This window comes from Charadrius vociferus, unplaced genomic scaffold, assembly GCF_000708025.1.
Source record: "Charadrius vociferus isolate BGI_N301 unplaced genomic scaffold, ASM70802v2 scaffold13, whole genome shotgun sequence".
Taxonomy (NCBI): Eukaryota; Metazoa; Chordata; class Aves; order Charadriiformes; family Charadriidae; genus Charadrius; species Charadrius vociferus.
Window position 1 is genome coordinate 331,931 of NW_009647763.1, and position 18,194 is coordinate 350,124.

Below are 18,194 nucleotides of genomic sequence, written 5' to 3' on the forward strand. Positions count from 1 at the left end.
GTTTGTAGATAAAAATTTTGTATTGCAGGCATGATCAAGTGAAAAAGCTATTTCAGCCTGCAGAGACATTACGGCATCATCTTGCACTTGGCCAAAAACATTCACAGAATTGGCAATGTTTTAACAAAAGTCCTCAGTACTTAACATATTACGACCCTCTGCTTTTCCGTCTTCAGGTAGAAGCTGTAGTAAGTTACTATAGAACTCTCCTCTTCAAGCACTAAAACCCAGAAGCCGAGCATGGCATTTCAGAATCTACCAAAGATGACCTGGAGGACAGATTCTTACAGTACTGACAATGGCAGCATAAAAAAAGACACACCGCTTTGGCATTTAGCTCTGCCTCTAGGTCTTTTTTGCAGACAAAAGGACAAGTTTCCAGCTTCTTCCACTTGATGGCTTAGATAGTATCAGTATCATGTTTATGTGTTCACTAAAAAGATTGCATGTTTTTTTTTTTCTGAAAAGCAGTGGCTTTAAATTCTGTTCTGTTTTCACACAACAAGATATATTTTGCATCTCAACTCAATTCGAAAAGGAGACCATCTGGAAGGACTACACAGTATAGCATTTGATGTATACTATACCAAAGCATCATATACAACCATACTTTATAGTCATAGAGCTTAATGATTAAAGTTCAGTACATTTGATGCAATCTGGGGTATAAGCTTCTAGATTCTCTCATGATACCTACTCCCTTAATGAATTCCTGCATAGTAATAAATACACTCAAAGGACAAAAAAAAAAAATTAAAAAAATCAAACATTTGTAAGTAGTTCTGTATACAGGAAAGGATACTTTTACAGTCTACTTGTCTAATATCGCATTTAAAACCCTCTGAGTATCAGAATTTTGGTAACCGCTTTCATAACCTTTTAACATTTTCCAGAATACATCACAAAGTAAAGACTGGAAAAGCCAAACATACTTTTAATTAATTTAGAAGTATTCACATATTAAGAGACGAGGCAGCCAACATATAACTGATTCCAGAACAAGTACTACAGAGTATATATAGAAGCTGTCCTTAAGCGCTACAAGTTTTTTTTCCTCCTTCAAATTATGGCATAAAAGTTTTGACATCTAAAAATCACAGTCTCAGAGCTAGGATATTACACCTTTAAAAGAAGCCCTTCTCCCCACATCTCCATAACTTCTATCACCCCCTTGTTATGCAAAGTTAAACAGGTATTTTGATTGCTAGATGGAAGTGAAATTTTAAATACATAAATACTAACAGTGAATGAAAAGTACTTATGAGTTCTTTCAATGACTAGAGATGGGTTAATTGTTTTCCTATCAAAAACTTCTGTGAATAGAAACATACATTAGCATTAGTTCCTTGAGGCAGAGATAAATAATATCTGCTGCCAAGATTCACTGTATTGTAATTTCTCTAGTGGTGAAGAAGCCAATTCTGCATTCTGGTTTCACAGAGAAACTCATATTCACCTTTTGGAACAAAATATCCTAGCTTTTGTGAATTACTAAAGTTTTAGCCCAATATTCAACTCTTGGTTCTAATTACACATTTTCTGGGCTAACAAGAAGAGTCATGTTGCACAGGAGAAAAAAGAGAAGAAAAGAAACTTCCTCTGTCATTCACTGAGGTTCCTGTTTAGGCAGCAAACAAAAAAAAGAAAATAACTTTGGTTCTAAAGGGACCTGAAAAGGAGGTACCGGTCACAATACAAAAAACCCAATGTCATACAGGATCAGAATATTCTCTATATCTAGCTTAAACCAAATTTTAATGTATTCACATTACGTTTTCAAATCATATATCTAAGTTGCAGACCTCCAAACTTTGCACTTACAAGTTAATTCTATATCCATTAGTCACTGCTGGTAAGTTCACACGCATTGAACCCAGAGACCCCTGTGTTGGCAGATCTGCTGTTTGGAGGTTCCAGCACCTTTGTCTCATAAATCACGACCCCAGGTGTGACCTCAGGCCACGTTTACTGTCTAGAAGGTATGCTGCCAACATGCTTGTCCCAACATGGTAATCCCTACATGTCTGTGACAAGGCACTGGCATGCAAACATGACCAAAAGACCACTAAAAAGCGCACATAGTTTCCAATTTGCTTTTACTTTTCTCCATCAGACAAATACATATAAGATAACACCTGCATTCTCATTTGGAATTTCATACTCCAGCTCTATCACAGGGCAGCCTGCCATCCTCTGTGTGGCTAAATAAAGACTTCTTTCTCTGCTTCCACTTGTCTGCACCCAGACGTATTAGCACATTCTCACCTATGCGGCTGAGTGACAACTTTTATGAGGCTTAGTTTGACAAACACTTTAGCAAAGTATTTATGTGAGTACACATTCTAATAAGCCTTCCAGCAAAGCCTGCACTTGCATCATTTTTCACAAGAAAAAGGGAGCTGCACACATGTAAATGCATATGCATCCAAAGCTGTAATTCCCAATTACAAATTAGTAGAAATTGTAAGTTTTAGTGTTATTATATTGCTGGGGCTGTCCAGAATCTCTGCTAATGCCGGCAGGCAATACTGCACCCACATGCAAGAAACAACCCTGCTTGAAAAGGAAGTACTGCTGTCCCCCTAGTCTCATATTGGATCGCTTAAAAGATGAGCATCAAGAGTCCTTTCGATGAAAAGAAATCTCCTCCCAGTATCTCAGTGGAGTGCAAGGAAGCACTCTCAGTTTTAATAATCATGACTGCTCCATGACTGACATAGAATCATAGAATGGTTTAGGTTGGAAAGGACCTTGAAGATCATCGAGTTCCAACCCCCCTGCCATAGGCAGGGACACCTCCCACTAGAACAAGTTGCCCAAGGCCACGTCCAGCCTGGCCTTGAACACCTCCAGGGATGGGGCCTCAGACTGGATGCAGACTCTTTCAACTGCCATCCTGTACTGTTTGGAAGACCACACAGCAAGAAGATTCAGATGACCTTTCTGACATCTCCGATATATACGGTCCCTGGGTAGAGGGTTTGGAGGATGCTGTTGAAAACCTCGATCATGACTCTGCTCACAGTGGACTTACTCACCCCAAACTGGTTATTCAGTAATGGGAGTCTGGGATTACAAAACTCCAGTAGCTGAAAGTTACTCTCTCATAGTTGTAGGCATATATATTTCACCTAGCTACATGGTTCCGTGGAACCACTACATAATTCTGATAAACCAGATTAGTAAGAGATGTATTCATTTCTGAAGAACAGATCCCAAGACTACATATATATGTTTTGTTACATATACCAGTCTGAGAATATGAACTTTGGCTGAGAAGACTATATAATTCTGGAAATTAATTACATTTGACTTACCATAACAGAATCAAGTTTTTGTTTCACCTTCTGCATTCTCATTGATGTTCTTGCAACACTGACAAACTGATCTGCTGGAGACATCACTGAACTTTTCTGCATAGGAATTTCAGAAAAACTGCTAAAGAACTGTGGCCCTCTTGGTGCAGCTGTGCTAAGTGATGAACTGAGATCTTTTACGAGTTCAGCTTCCTGTTGTGCAACTGTAGAAATAACCAATATTAATGTGTTAGGTGAAGCCTTACATTGCCACAGGAAAAAAAAAAAGTTGAATGATCACTGTCATTTTGCCAGACATGTCTTCAGTCAAACACCATCAGAATATGTACTATTAGTGTTATACGGAAAATCTGAAAATGACATGAAATTTTCCCTATACTACCCCATTTACCCCTAACTCTTCCTGATCACGTCTCCCTTCTTTTACCTGTGTTCAGTAACCTCTCACACAGAACTTACATTTTTTTACTGCTTATAAATAATGGTGCAGAAATATTGGCGGGAAGAGAAAGGAATGTTTTCAATGGCAAGAAAGTTATATAGCTTGCACTGAGTTCAAGTCAGCTATTTCACTAGGTACATTTCACATTTTTTCCAGCCTAGTTCAAGTGAACTTCAGTAGAATTTCAGAAGTTGCTAGACACATGTACAGGTACAGGAGGCATTCTTAGGAAGTAGCCTGCTCTAGAATAGGATACTTTTGATGAAAGTTGTGCTCACTGTCATTTAAACAAATTGTTTGACTTTTGCAATTTTTTGTACTGTGGTCTCAAGACAACAAAGGTTAAAAGAATTCTTCATGAAAGTTTTGTCCAAGATATTCATAAAACTGTTGGTGTATGTAAAACTCATTCTGTTGGAGTCTTAAAAACTGTGTCAGTGACTAAAATTAGTATTACTATATGATTAACTCTTTCAACACTAACACAGTAAGACTATCTTCTGAAAGCAAAGTGTGTGCATTTAACCAAAAAAGGAACAAGAAGTTAGTAACAGACAAAAAAAAAAGACCACAACCCATGCAAAATCTTACTGTCACCAGTGACTTAGTTAAGCAGTCAGATGATACAAATAACTACCAGTGTGATATCTGCATGATCTCTAAATACACACACATATATATTAAACTACCCTATTAGCTTTTTAAAGACTCACTGTCTGCTGAGTAGTCAAAAAATTTTAAAGAAATCCTTCACCCAAAAAATTTTCCGTTGCTCTCTACAATGCAGATATCTTAATGGGTTGAAGTTTAGCACTGAATATTGATTGTAACGTCATTTCACTTTATTTTCCTGTAAAAGTCAACCAGTTCAACAGACAAATAACCTAAACTGTGAGATTTGATATGAGTAATCTCATTAGTACATGTTATTTAAAAAGCAAATGTATAAAGACATGATTAGCTTTATAAAACGATGTTCACTGCAAACATAATTCAAACAAAAATCTGCTACAGATATGCAAAATGTATTGTATAGTTCGTATTAACATTATCTTCTGTCTAGCTGCAACATGACATCTGAAACAATGTCCTTAATTGAAACAATGACACTGCTAAAGCTAACCACAAAAACACAACATCAGAAAAGCCTGCAAAGGACAGTCTGAATTTTTATTTGTATATCAAAAATTCAAAGCTAGCATTTATCACTATCTTTAATACCACACGAAGAACAAACGTGTATCTCACATAATCACGCCACTGATATAACACTTGTTTAGTAAAACAGTCTATACTCTCTCATATTAATTCATTTCTATACAGCTCCTTAACGTTATTTTGTAGCATAGCCAGCACAAAATAATGAGATTTATATTAGCTGTTCATTATTTTCAGAATGATAGTATTTTCTGGCTCTATAATCCAACTTTGATACTGAAAAAAAGGCTTTTAAATATTTATAAGATGTTGCCTATATATGATGAAGTGGTGTAAGAATCACACAGGAGGACATATAACAACACATTTAAACTTGAGGTTGCAAGGGACCTAGAACAGGTTGCTCAGGGTCACATCCAGTTGGGTTTTGATATCTCTCAGGATAAAGACATGTATTATCATCAAATGACTTTTCTTTTCCCCTCAAAAGAAGTACAAAGACTAGTAAATCACTTCTAAAAATAAAATATTTACAGGTGTGTATCAAGAAAATTCATACTGTACCTTTATAATCATAAATGTATACAAGTATTGGCTGGTTTTGACCAAAGGCACAAAATGACACCATGTGTTCATGTGGATGAAAGGCAACATCACGAAGTGGAGATGTGAAGCAGAGTTCAGAATATATGGCCACCTGATCTCCTACAGAAGTGAAATATGTTTATTAATACCTTGGAAACATATTTGATACAGCAAAATAACAGTTGGTGAAAGCTTGTATTACTACAGTGCAGTGACTGCCACTGTAAATAAATATTCTTCAGTCCATTTCCTTACTGAAAAGTAGTATTTGGGATAAAACAAACAAAAAAAATTGCATGCTTTTAAGTTATTCAGTAAGTCAGAAAAGTTAGTGTTGTTGCAACAGCTGCAGGAAACCCCAGAGGATGCATCAGGTTAGCTGAGTTCTCTTGCTCTGATAAGCAAGTTCTGGAAAGGTGGCGTTCCACAGTATTTGTTTGTGCTCGCGTTTTGCCAGAGATCGCTATCTCAGTTGTGGATTTCAATTATATAATACTGACATAGGAGTGAAAGTTGAGCACAAAATTGTAAAAAAATAAAAATAAATAAAATTAGCTCTTCAGCTGATGGTATGAGCAATGAAAGTACAGTGCGTAAGCAAGAGCCAAAGCTCAGTGAAAACACGACTAACAAATTTTCTCCCTCCTTTTACTTTTATTCTTTTTTTAAAGTTTTCAGAGAAATTATGCAGTGGCACAGATGCAAGTTAATATAGTTAGAAATGTAGAAAAAAATTCCAAACAGAACTGTTGGTTAGCTGCCAGTTTTAAAATATTTGCTTCTTCCTTTTAAAAAACTATTTACATCACAATTGGAGACAGAACATAAACTCATCAAAACCAAAAAGTGTATTCTCCTACTTTCTACTATTATTTTCGTCCCTTTCACCCCACTGTACAATGAAGATGACAAAGTCTTTATCTCACATTTGCTTAACACTTTTCCAGAAAGATTCTGGTAGCTACTTTGAAACTACTCGGGGTTTGGGGAATAATTCATGAAGAAACCTTGTATTTCAAAGGCCAAAAATATTCAGTCTCCGATCACCCCTGGGAAACAGATTACGTGGTTCTCAACAAAAGCCTAATCCCCAAATCCAAAAAACACAACTGAAAGACTGATTTGGCTAAAGCTGAGCTTAAGAAATTAAATCTTAGAGATTAATAGTAGCTATTTAAAAGGTGGAGCTAAGGCTTCAAGATTTAAGAATATCTTACTGAAGTTTTATTCCACATCAAAAGTGTTTCAATAAAGTTTACAAACCCCTTTCCCCCTCAGTCTTGATAACCTGGCTTAAGACCATAAAATAATTAGTTACCTGTTTCTGGATTCCAAACATAAGCCTTTCCATCTTCACTTCCAGAAAACAGGAATGTACCACACGGTGTTAAGGTGCTGTGAATCTTTTCTCTGTAATTTGTGGCACCTATGTATTTCTTTGTAGCCAAGCTAAAGATAAAGAATAGTTTGCAAATGTAGCAGATTCAAAATAGAAAAATCTAACTTTTTATGTAAGTATCAGTCGTCACCCCCCCCGATTCCTCAGAAAAATCCATACACCTCCTATTCCAAACAGATATGCAAGCACCCACCTTTTGCAGAGTGAAGTGTTTACCCTTTCTTTTCCCTGGCTTTCGTAATGCACCTGAAATTATAGATGAAAGTGTACAACCTTGTCTTTTAGAAGAAAATAGAAATTCTCAGATCTAGAGAACAGATATATATGTAGTAATTTGCATCTTCTTCATCCTGGGCTTTGCAAAAAATTGGAAAATTGGCACTATTGCTCCAAGCTCTACCAAAAAAGTTTTCATTATGCTTTCTGAGCTCAATTACATCCCAGTAGTGCTCAAATTTATCCAGCAGCTCTCTTTAGCTCTTCAGACTAATGTCTCTTTGGGTAGAAAACCAGCACTAGAATCAACAAATTTCAGACATGGATGTTGATTCACTATTCACATTAATATTTTTAATATTATTGTGCTACTTAGGTATCCTAATCTTTTTTCAGTAAAACACTATTTATGAGCGTAGTAATCATGACCTACTAATGAACTACTGTCGGTTTGTAGGCATCAAATAAGAGAGAATCTGCAAAAGGATTTTAAAGAAGCATAAGCCAGCTTGTAACAGGGTATCTCAAACATGAGGTACAGCTTGGAAAGAGATATGAAAGTTCAAAATGGAGACTAACACAGCAGTAACACTAAGATGCAGAATTTGATGCTAGAAGAATGGCCATAGGCCACTGCAGAAAAAACAGAGGTATGCTGGGAGAAGTGCAATGCAGTTAATATGACAGGAAAATTATTTTTAACAATATTTTGAAAAAATATACCTTAGATACAATTCTATTTGGCAAGCAAGAGAAAAGGATGCTTTAATGATCACAATACAAGACCATAATAGCCCAAGAGTTTTAGCTGTGTGAATAAGATAGATAGTATCTCTGAGATGTCATGTAGAAGAGCTCTGCAAGATGTAAAACTAACCTGCATATGAAACCCTAAGGAGAGATCTGAAACAAAACCAAATCCCTGATCACATACCTGAGTGACAGGACAACAGCATTATCCAAAAAGATCAAAAAAGCAAGTTGAAAGAGGAAAGTTAAGAAAAACTAGCTGTCAATCAAAGTGAATTGTGTTGATCTGTGACCTCCACCCCCTCCTTTCTCATGCAGAGAATGAACAGTTAATGCTGACGTGTAAAATTATCACTGCTGAGTATCTGACCCTGTGGTTTATTGATCGAGTTAAGCCAATGTAACTGTGGGCTGTGGTCAAAGCAGCAGTCCTGCTGCTGTCCTCTCCACCCTTATTTTCCCAGGCTCTCCCTCATTTCTTCTCTAGTATTTGGGCAGCTATCAGATGAGTTAGATCAGATAGTTGATTAAAATGAAAATTAATCATTTGTATTTGTAGGCTGATTTTCAGTCAGATCAGTTTGCCAATCTGACTTACCCTACATCAAAAGATCTCCAGAGCCGATAAAAAGGAAATGCTAGGAATACATGGCCAAAGGTGTGGGACATAGAAGGACATGGTGTGCATGTCCATTTCTCTCTCAAAACTAAAACTCTCTGCACTTTTTAGGAATGGTAGTGATAGAAGAACGCTATCTGCTTCAAAAACTACAGGTTTGCTCTGTTATACACAGATTTCATGCTTCAATTGAGTGGATAGTTGAGTCTTCTAGCATGCTCATAATTTCTCATTTAGAGTAGAAGACGAAGAGTGCACTATAAGACTGGCAAGTCTTCAGCTCGTTGAAACATCCAACCCAGTATATCATTTAAGACTGAGATTTGTGTATGTATGTACAGAAGTATCTTCTAAAAGAACATACTTTCTCATACTATGAGAGCGTAAAGAGCTATTTCCCCCAGGTAATTTCACGTAAAACACCAGGGACCTTTGATTTTCTGCATGGTGAGGCAAGGAAGGAAACCCATGAAATTAGGGATGATCATTTAGAAAAAGCATTCATATCTTTAACATGACTTTCCAGAAGAGAACGTTTAGGTGCATCTTATCAATGCGTGTAACTGATAGGAGTAAGACTCTTCAGTTTCACCCCGCGAAAGGACAAGAGGAAATGGACACACATTGAAATATAGGAAATTCCATTTAATATGAAGAAAAAGCTTCTTTTACTTTGAGGGTGAATGAACACTAGAACATGTTGCCCACAGAAGTTATAGACTTTCCATCCTTTGAGATATTCAAAACCCTGCTGGAAAAAGCCCTGCATGACATGCTGTCATGCTATGATTATTGAGGTTGGACTGGACACTCTCCAACCTCAACAACTCGAGTGATTCTGCGATTGCCTTGGTTTTTACTAAATAATCATGTTCACAACTATTAAAAATGAGACAATCATCAATAACTAAATTAAAATATCTTCCCGTCTGCTTAATATACCATAATAAATACTGAAATATGCAGTGATGTATGTATGATGACAATATTCATTCCATTTTATCATCAAAATACTGTTTCCAGAGCCTTAACAATGAGAAATTAACACATAAATAAATGTTATAATTTCAAAGTTATTTTCATGCCCAGATTGCATTTTTAATACTTAATTCTGTCTTTAGGAGACTAGTGTCTTCTCCTTCACGCCACCTTAAGCTCTCAAGTAATCTAGTTATTTTTGGATATTCTACTCTAAAAGACTTACCCAATAACACACAAAAGGTCTGTAACACAGCAGTGTTTTGAAACCATTTCCTAACCCTAATATTGCTATCCTTGATTATTAAGACATCTTTCTTCTCCACAACTATACATTAAGTAGTTTTATGACACTTTATTTCCCCAACTAAACTTTAAAAGGAAATATGCACTTGTCAGCACAAATCTACTTACATTCTGAGATCCATGATTCTCAGGGTACTGTCTTTGGCGTGGATTAATAAACGCCTTCCATTTGGATGTACCTCCAAATGATTTATTGGTGTTCCTTTAATATCATTTTCTTTTATTTCCTACAGAAAGAAGGAAAAGAGAGTAAAAAAAATTAAAAAAATAACTGGTTTAAAAAGTCGTGTTTTCACACAGTATTATTCATTTCTCTCTTGCATCGCTCTTTCTGCCCACTTCATTCTATCTGGTTAAAGAAAAAGTTTGGTCGTACATTAAGGAATAACATCCTAGGCAATCCACTTTTCACAACCACGGGGCAGATTCTACCGAGACTCTGAACTTCTGAAACACAGCTGATGACAGAAATGCTGACTGAACATCAGGCCTCTAAGGTATGAACAAAGGTGATTTGTAAAGCCTGCGGTCAATTTTATTATTGTCTCTAGAGAACAAACCTAATGCGTTAGCATTTATCTGTTAATACAATGCTATTAAACCTCAAGCATTTTCAAGTTTTATATACAAAAAATTGAAGTTGCAAAACGATTAAGAACTTTTAAGTCAGTGAATCACCGCATGCTCTATCAGCTCTTTTGTACCGTTATTTAAAGAACCCCTTTTCAGTTAAACAAACATTAACATATAAAAAAATTCAATTAAAATCAAATTACTAGATTTGGAACAGTTCACATAAAAATGACAATGCTAGTTTAAGAAACCTGTATACCTTATTAACCCTCCAGTGTTGAAATAGGTGTTGAGAACTTCCTTTGACAGATGTATCCCAAACTATTATCAGTCCGGAGCTATCTCCTGAGAACATGTGGAGCCCTGTGAAATAAAAACATCTTCTAAGTAAAAGAATACCACACAAAAGAACAAATACAGAAAAGGATGTATGAACAAGAAAACTTTTTTTTCCTATTACTTTTGTGAATAGGCGAACACCAATTCTTTCCTCTCTTTTGCTGTGATATACTCATTGCAAATACATATTGCTCATACTGCATGACAGAAGTTGATACCATAAATTTGGATTCAGCACATAAGGCAGATACTGGAGTGCTGAATATTCTTTTAAGTTTTTTCATTTTTACTTATATTCTAGAACCAGCAAAAAAATGAGCATTTATAGCTCAATGAGCTTCACACGATAGCCTAATGCTTACCTATACATTCACTGAGAGCATCTTGAAGAACAAATTCCATTTTCCAACAGTTGTTCTTACATCATCACAAATACTTATTCTCTATAAAAATGGAACTCTTTCCTCTTCATAACATCTACTGCAGTGAATACCTCCAAAAATGAACCACTTAATTACTAATGATGTCACTAATACCAGAAAATGTCAAACACTTCCAAGTATCTTAATCATTCACCCATCTTCAATTCTTCGCAACCTCCATTAGTACGTGACAGTACATCTCTCACTCATTTTCAGCTATTAAGCTACCAGTTAACAATATTCACAATGGTCAAATCTCTCCTTTTCTCTCAGTTTTTCACATTGTCTGACAATATTGAAAAGTTCATCACCTCCCCACTTCTTCGGTCTAGCATTAAACTCTCACAACCTAACTACTGCTACCTCATTTTCTTTATCTTTATATTGAGTTGATAACTTTGGATGACAATACGGTGGAGCTGTCTCTGCTACTGTTCTGATCATGCGATCTCCTGTTCTGAGAGCTCTCTAGAAGCTGGTTTCAAATTTCCTGCTTCTACTTTTAAGTTAGTACATAATTCTTCCATTTATTTCTTTAGCCAAACCTGCCTTTTTTCCAACTTGCCCCTCTACACTAACTGCTAGGCTTTACATCTGCATCCTGATCAATTTGTCCCCTCTGAACAGTAGCATCTGTGCTTTATATTCTGCTAATTTTTGCAGCAATATGTATAAAACATTAGCTAACTATCAATAGCTAGTTATAGGGACAATGAAAACTAAACTATGACCAAAATTTGCCCAGTCATCACTGCCTGATCACTATACACACATTTGCCCGTCCTTTCTACACTTAGCTTTTTTTGATGACTCTCAATTTGTATCAGAGATTATGTGTCCCTTTGCGTTCATCCAAATAAGGCATCACACTAACATATTAATTGCAAACACAGCTAAAACTATTCCAGTATAGCATTTCACATTGCCTCTATGAAATAAAGCAAGCTAGTAACACTCAAGTTGGTCTTCAGCTGCAGGCTATTTGAAAAAGTAAGTACATACCTTCTGCATCAAAACACAGTGTGTTGATGAAACTTTTGTGACCATCAAGCTCCTGTAGCAGCTGCCCATGGTTTTCTTTCACATTTGCATTCCAAATTCTAATCACTGAATCGTAACACCCTGTCACAACCAAGGAGTCAGCAACTGGGTGGTACTTAGCAGTATAAACAAACGAAGGATGAGGGAAAACTCTCACTGCAGATGCCGCCTGCATTTCTATTTTCCACATTCTAAAAGGAAAGGATGGTAGGATATCTACTGTATAAAGCAATGACATACACAGGTATAACTGATGCCATACTTTGTGATAGTGGTTTTAGAGGCAAATGCTTTGAAACACTTAACACCACCTGTTTATCCTATCAATTTGTTCCCCCTACATTTAATCCTTTAATGTGGTACTTTCTAACAAGAATTAAGACATATTTACTACTTTACATAGTAGTCTGTCTTCAAAGTAAATTCATGATTACTTACTCATTTAATGGATATTTTGCACATTTTAAAATACACACAAAGAATTCCATAGAATGGATCACTTTCCTTCTTTCAGGAATTATAAACAAATTATTAAGACCTTCTGGGGTATCACTTGTTTTGGTTTTTTTTAAAAAAAAAAGTTAGAACAAAAAACCCACAAAGGAACATTTAGGACCACTAAATATAAATAAAACCCCAGAAAGTTTTAAAAGAACAATTACCTACCACACAGTGATTGTGATATCAAGGATGTTTTCTTCACATAAATTCAGTTCTTACTATTCATCTATTTCCTATCCTTCACCACCCATAGCTGTAAGATCAGGTTTTTCTTAGGAAGTGTTTTTTGTTTGATGCTATATATTTTGCTATTGAGCCTTCCCCATATGGACTACCTATGAGTCCATAAAGAATGGAATGGTACCTGGATCATGAAATACAGGTCGGTAGCACATTTCAGAGAGCACTCAGTTACAGTATGGAATTTAATTGTTTGAGTGCCACCCTTCCAGGTGCAGTGACTACTTCTGGTGGCTACTGAAGAATTGTAACTTTACTCTGAGGTGAGTTCATTACGAAATTGCAATCCTTTAGAATATAGCGATTAACTTGCAACTTAATGTGCAAACGTCACACGGAGTCTACCTATCTTTTAGAATGGTTTTGCTCCATCAACGTAGAGGTTAATTTATTGCTCACAAATAATGCGGGCCTAAAACTTGGGAAGGCTCAAGGGTAACACACAAAACACTACATAAAGAAGGATTCACATTAGTTCCCAAATTTCCCTTCAAGTTGTCTTAGAACTCAGTCTGAGACATAATCCAAGGTAATGTTTTAAAGCAATGGCGTGCCTTTTGGTCATCTTCCTTCAATTCTACCCTGATTCAATGGCAAAATGCTCCCAATATGAAAGGGAAAAAGAAGAAACTCCTTGCCTGAACTGAGACTTTTTAAGGAGCTTAAGGCAGCAGACAATAAATACAGGAACTTAAAACTCGTACAGCGACTATGCATAGTACACAGAAAAGGAGGCAGACCACTACAGTTTCAACTTGCTGCCGCAAATTCAAGAATTGAGGAACAACTGGGCCTTCTTATAGGTAACATAAGTGACTGAAATTTACATTTACTTCAATATAAAAAAAATTATTTAATCTGCTTCCAAATAAAAAAAATGAAAACATGGGCTAAGCTCTCAAAATATTATTTTTATTCCTACATATAAGCAGCAAAAAAAAGAAAACAGTTCCACACATACAACATATCATTTAACAATTCTTCTGGCATTTTAATTATGCAACTGCCTGTAGCATTTCTGAGTTGCATAACAGAAAAAAAGAGATAGGGATCTGAAGAGCTAAAAAAAAAAAAAAGCTATGAAGTTGCTCGTAATAAAATTATGCAGTGTCACAACCATACTTTCATGTTTTTCTACAGTTTTGAGGGTTTTAAGGCTTTAAAGCTTTTAAACCTTGAACAGATTAGTATTTTATTGTTAAAAATACATTGAAGTATATTTTTAAATTGTAGAGGAAAATGTGTATACTGTTAGTCTCAGAAATATTACTGTTAACTTTCATTTACAGCAATTTAAGTTGAATTATTTAACTATGTGTCAAAAAAAATTACATATATATGTACAATGCGGCCAATTTATACATGTAACTTGAATCTTAAATTTTCAGTTTCCTGCCACATGTTCAAATTTGCAAACTTAATACTGCATTCATAATATGGCAATTTCTCCAAGGACAGAGTATTTCAACTGTTTCTGTGACTCTGGGAAACATAAAGTCGTCTTTTTTTTTTTTTCTGCACAGTAGATGTAGACACTACAGGTGGAAAGCTTGGTAAAGCTTTGATCTCAAATACATATATATTAGAAACTAATATAGTAAATACAGCATAAATAATTAACTCCACCTTAATTTTTATAATGTTATAGAGTAAGCCACACTGCAATCAAGTCTTTCATTAAAACATTATAGCACAATTTTTAGTAATAAATGAAATTGGACCACTTTCTTTTGTGCTTCTGATGCTATCTGCCAGAATATCTTTATCATACTGACCTGACAGTGCCATCAGAGGATGCAGTAAGAAGATATTGATTGTCTTTTGACCAACAAAGATCATACACTATGTTGAGGTGACCATAAAATTCTCTCAGTAACTGTCCAGAAGGAATTTCATACACTAGTGAAGTTTAAATAGAAAAAATAAAATTTTCTAAGTATTTACAATCAGTTACATGCAATTATTCGTGTAAAGTTTAGTCTAATCTTAGGCTGAGTTTCTGCTAGCATAAGTCAACTTGTTTTCTTTATCTTCTCATTTTCAGAGAGCAAGATCAAAGAGTTGCTAGATATGCATAGACAGCAAGCATATACTTCCATCTAGTGGTTCTTGGATGTCACTAATGTCTTAACCCTTAAAGAACAGCCTACTTGCTTTAAATCATTAGAACCAGACTAGTATTAGATATTTTTTTTTTTTTTTAATTTCGACAGCTACCCAAACAATCTTTGAAATAGATTAACATAGAGATCATTTTCTGGGGCTCTGTAATACAGGAATCTAGACTTACTATTCCTTGCATTCAAACATTTACTCTGTGTATGCTCAAAATACTGTTCTCTCTAAATTTCATAATTCTTATGCAGGGCTTAAGAACTATGCAGTTGAGGCTACTGTGAAGAAGTAGCCCCAAGTTGAAGGAATATTTGTAGTTCCAACTGAATTGGACCATGGAAGACAGCAGCCTCCAGCAGTCTGTCTGGACATGACAGTATCCCAGGTATCTAACTTTCATGACCAGTTATGAGAAAAACTTATACAAAAAGCATGTGGTGGGGGCTGGAAAAGTTATTTCACTTAAAACCTTATTATCAGAAAATATGTTCCTTATGCAAGCTGATTTTGTATTACTGTTAGACCTCTACGCAGAAATAGTGTGATTTAATACCATTAAACTGTATATACATTACCACATATGAATAGCCTTATTAACACAGAAAGAGCATTTTCCTCAATGCTCTTCAGTGCATAGAACAATTTACAAAACACAGTTTAAAATACATCTTTTGCCCTTTAATTTCAAACTACACAAGTTACAAGAAAAAAAACACCACATAAACATATTTTAAACTTACAAAGAATGGGATAGCCATTCTTTCCTGCACATGCTGCTGCCAGTGTTTTCCCATCATGAGAGAAACGAATACAGAAACAGCCCATATCTCCACCTCGCAGTGAAAACAGATGCTTGTTCGGTATGCGGCAAACCTAGCTTTTCAGATAAGAATTAGGATTACACAGTTACGAATATTAACTACTCAATGCTTAAAACACATTCTTAGTTCCTGTCATGCATAAGTTTTTAAAAGCTACGAATATCTTAAGGGAATTTAAAAGAAAAATTCAACATCATAAATAGAGACAGTTTTGCTGCATAACTTAGGCCACATGCAGCTTGTATGTTCATTTCTGCCCATTATTACAAACAACTAGCAAGTTTTGAAAACCTAAGAAAACTTAAAATTGAAATAGTTTCCTTAATCTTAAGAAGCACTTAATGATGATTGTCGTCAATAATATAAACTGTAAAGTTAGACTGTAAGTCTAGTTTCTTTAAGGAGTCTAAGCACAACTTTTATTTACTTAACGATTGCAGTGTGAACTCAAAATACTAAGTACAGACACTCAAATCTTTGGTCTACCAAATCACCTTTAGCATTCCTTATCTGTATTTCAATTCCTGATTTTTTTGAAACATAACTGGAGATGAAACATTTAAAAAAATTGCACACGTATTGTAGTCCCCCTTCCTCTCCCCAAAATATTTCCTCTTTTTCACGCAAGGACTTTTTCTCCAGAACTAAATTCAAAGTTTAAGGGTAATTAAAATATCCGGAGTAGTTACTCTACTCTCTAATCGAAACCTGATTTACCTTTATGAGTGAAAAATAAGTATAAAGAGATTCTTATGCATTTAAAAGTACAAAAATAGATTTACTTATGAAATAATTGAATATACAATATTCACTTCAGAATAAAGGTAAACACATCTTGTTAGAAACTATATATGCAATTAAGCCTTCTGCTTTTTAACCTCTCTTTAAAATAAAACATTGCAATGTTGAATCAATAATTCAGCTCAGAAATTTTTATTTACAGGTCATGCAGCTACAATTCAAACATTAAATTAATTTCATATTTAATTCATATTTCAAATATTTCATAACTCTATAGAACATTTTGCAAAAATAACATGTCATCCATATATGTGTATCTGTGGAGACAGATACAAATATATCGTGATTCTTTAAAAAGATAATTTAGCTTTAAAGGTAAAACAATAATTTAAATGTGTAAAAAGGAAATCACAATTTTGAGCAATTATTCATTTTAAACAAGCACATTTGCTTTAATATTCTTTGGCAAACAGATATGCCACATCATTCTAACCTTACTGAAACTTTTTCAAAAGACAGAACATCACAAAATACTTCATCATTGCTACTACAATTCTTCAAAATGGACATGGACTAGTCTAAGAATAAATGAGCTGCCAAATTTTATTTGTATGATGGCAGGCAAATATTCTTAGGATCATATTTCTCTTGGTTTTGATTACACAGTTATTGTCAGAATGGCAACTTTCTTAAAAATAACAAACATTAACCTAAATACACCTTTTATGTATCCTCCCATTTTTGGTAAGAAAATTTCCATTTTAAAAACCAACTTGTCTCTTCTTTACTATTTTGTTATTATTAGCAAACATTACTGGGAAATAAAATTAAGTCCGTGTATATTTAAGTGTTCTTTTTGAAAGTATCTGTGTAAAGGACTACAGTTTGGAATCAAAATAAAAATAAACATTCTTTGTTAACAAACATTTTCTTATTCAAATTTTTATAGAACCATGAGCTTACATGAGTGCCATTCTACAGAAAAATATTAAATCATTGCATGGACATTTTATATGTAGTTGCAGAAATACTCCCTTTATATGATTGCTAATCCCCACTAGATTCCGTGATCTAGGAGTTCAGCTAAAGTCAGCAAGATCCTTCTTAATAAGGTTCTTCAATGAAAGTTCCTTCGTAATTCTGTTATACTGTAACAAAACCTTTAACTAAGGGAAAAAAAAAAAAAAAAAGAAAAAAAACAAACAAGAAAATATATCTCCAATCTAGCTGAAATCTGAGAACTCGCTTCCTGTCTTACTTCCACTACCTGAAGAGCCCTACTCTTTCAAATTCCTAGAGAATTCTGGAGATAAAAATACCTGATTGTTCTTGAAAAAAAAATGTTAAATCAACCACACTTGGGAAGAAGCTAAGCATCCTCTACTATTTCTGAGAGTTCCTTATGTTTTGCATTTTGTTTACTACTTAAGTTGCTTTAATGAACGACTTGCTTCATAACACTTACATCAAAACAATTAAGTTATAAAAAGATAGTATGTCTTTAAATTATTTTTCCTTAAGAAGCAAATAAAAACACTTCACCTGTCCAGGCAATCTTGTCCATTTAATTGGCTCCTTCTCCTCTGGAAAAGGTTCACATGATTTTTTAGATCCCTCTCTTTGGAGCTCAC

At 34.9% G+C, this 18,194-nt stretch overlaps 1 protein-coding gene across 1 annotated transcript in view; it reads right to left on the minus strand.

Annotated features, from left to right (window-relative positions):
• AHI1 (Abelson helper integration site 1) overlaps window positions 1-18,194 on the minus strand; it is a 90,004-nt gene that overhangs the window by 55,447 nt on the left and 16,363 nt on the right. The window contains exons 9-17 of the mRNA XM_009882328.1: window positions 18,106-18,189; window positions 15,742-15,874; window positions 14,662-14,785; window positions 12,107-12,336; window positions 10,603-10,706; window positions 9,879-9,997; window positions 6,821-6,951; window positions 5,482-5,622; window positions 3,318-3,520 (exon numbers count right to left, since the gene is read on the minus strand). Of these exons, the coding sequence (XP_009880630.1) occupies window positions 3,318-3,520; window positions 5,482-5,622; window positions 6,821-6,951; window positions 9,879-9,997; window positions 10,603-10,706; window positions 12,107-12,336; window positions 14,662-14,785; window positions 15,742-15,874; window positions 18,106-18,189 (1,269 nt within the window). The remainder of the gene's footprint in view (window positions 1-3,317; window positions 3,521-5,481; window positions 5,623-6,820; window positions 6,952-9,878; window positions 9,998-10,602; window positions 10,707-12,106; window positions 12,337-14,661; window positions 14,786-15,741; window positions 15,875-18,105; window positions 18,190-18,194) is intronic.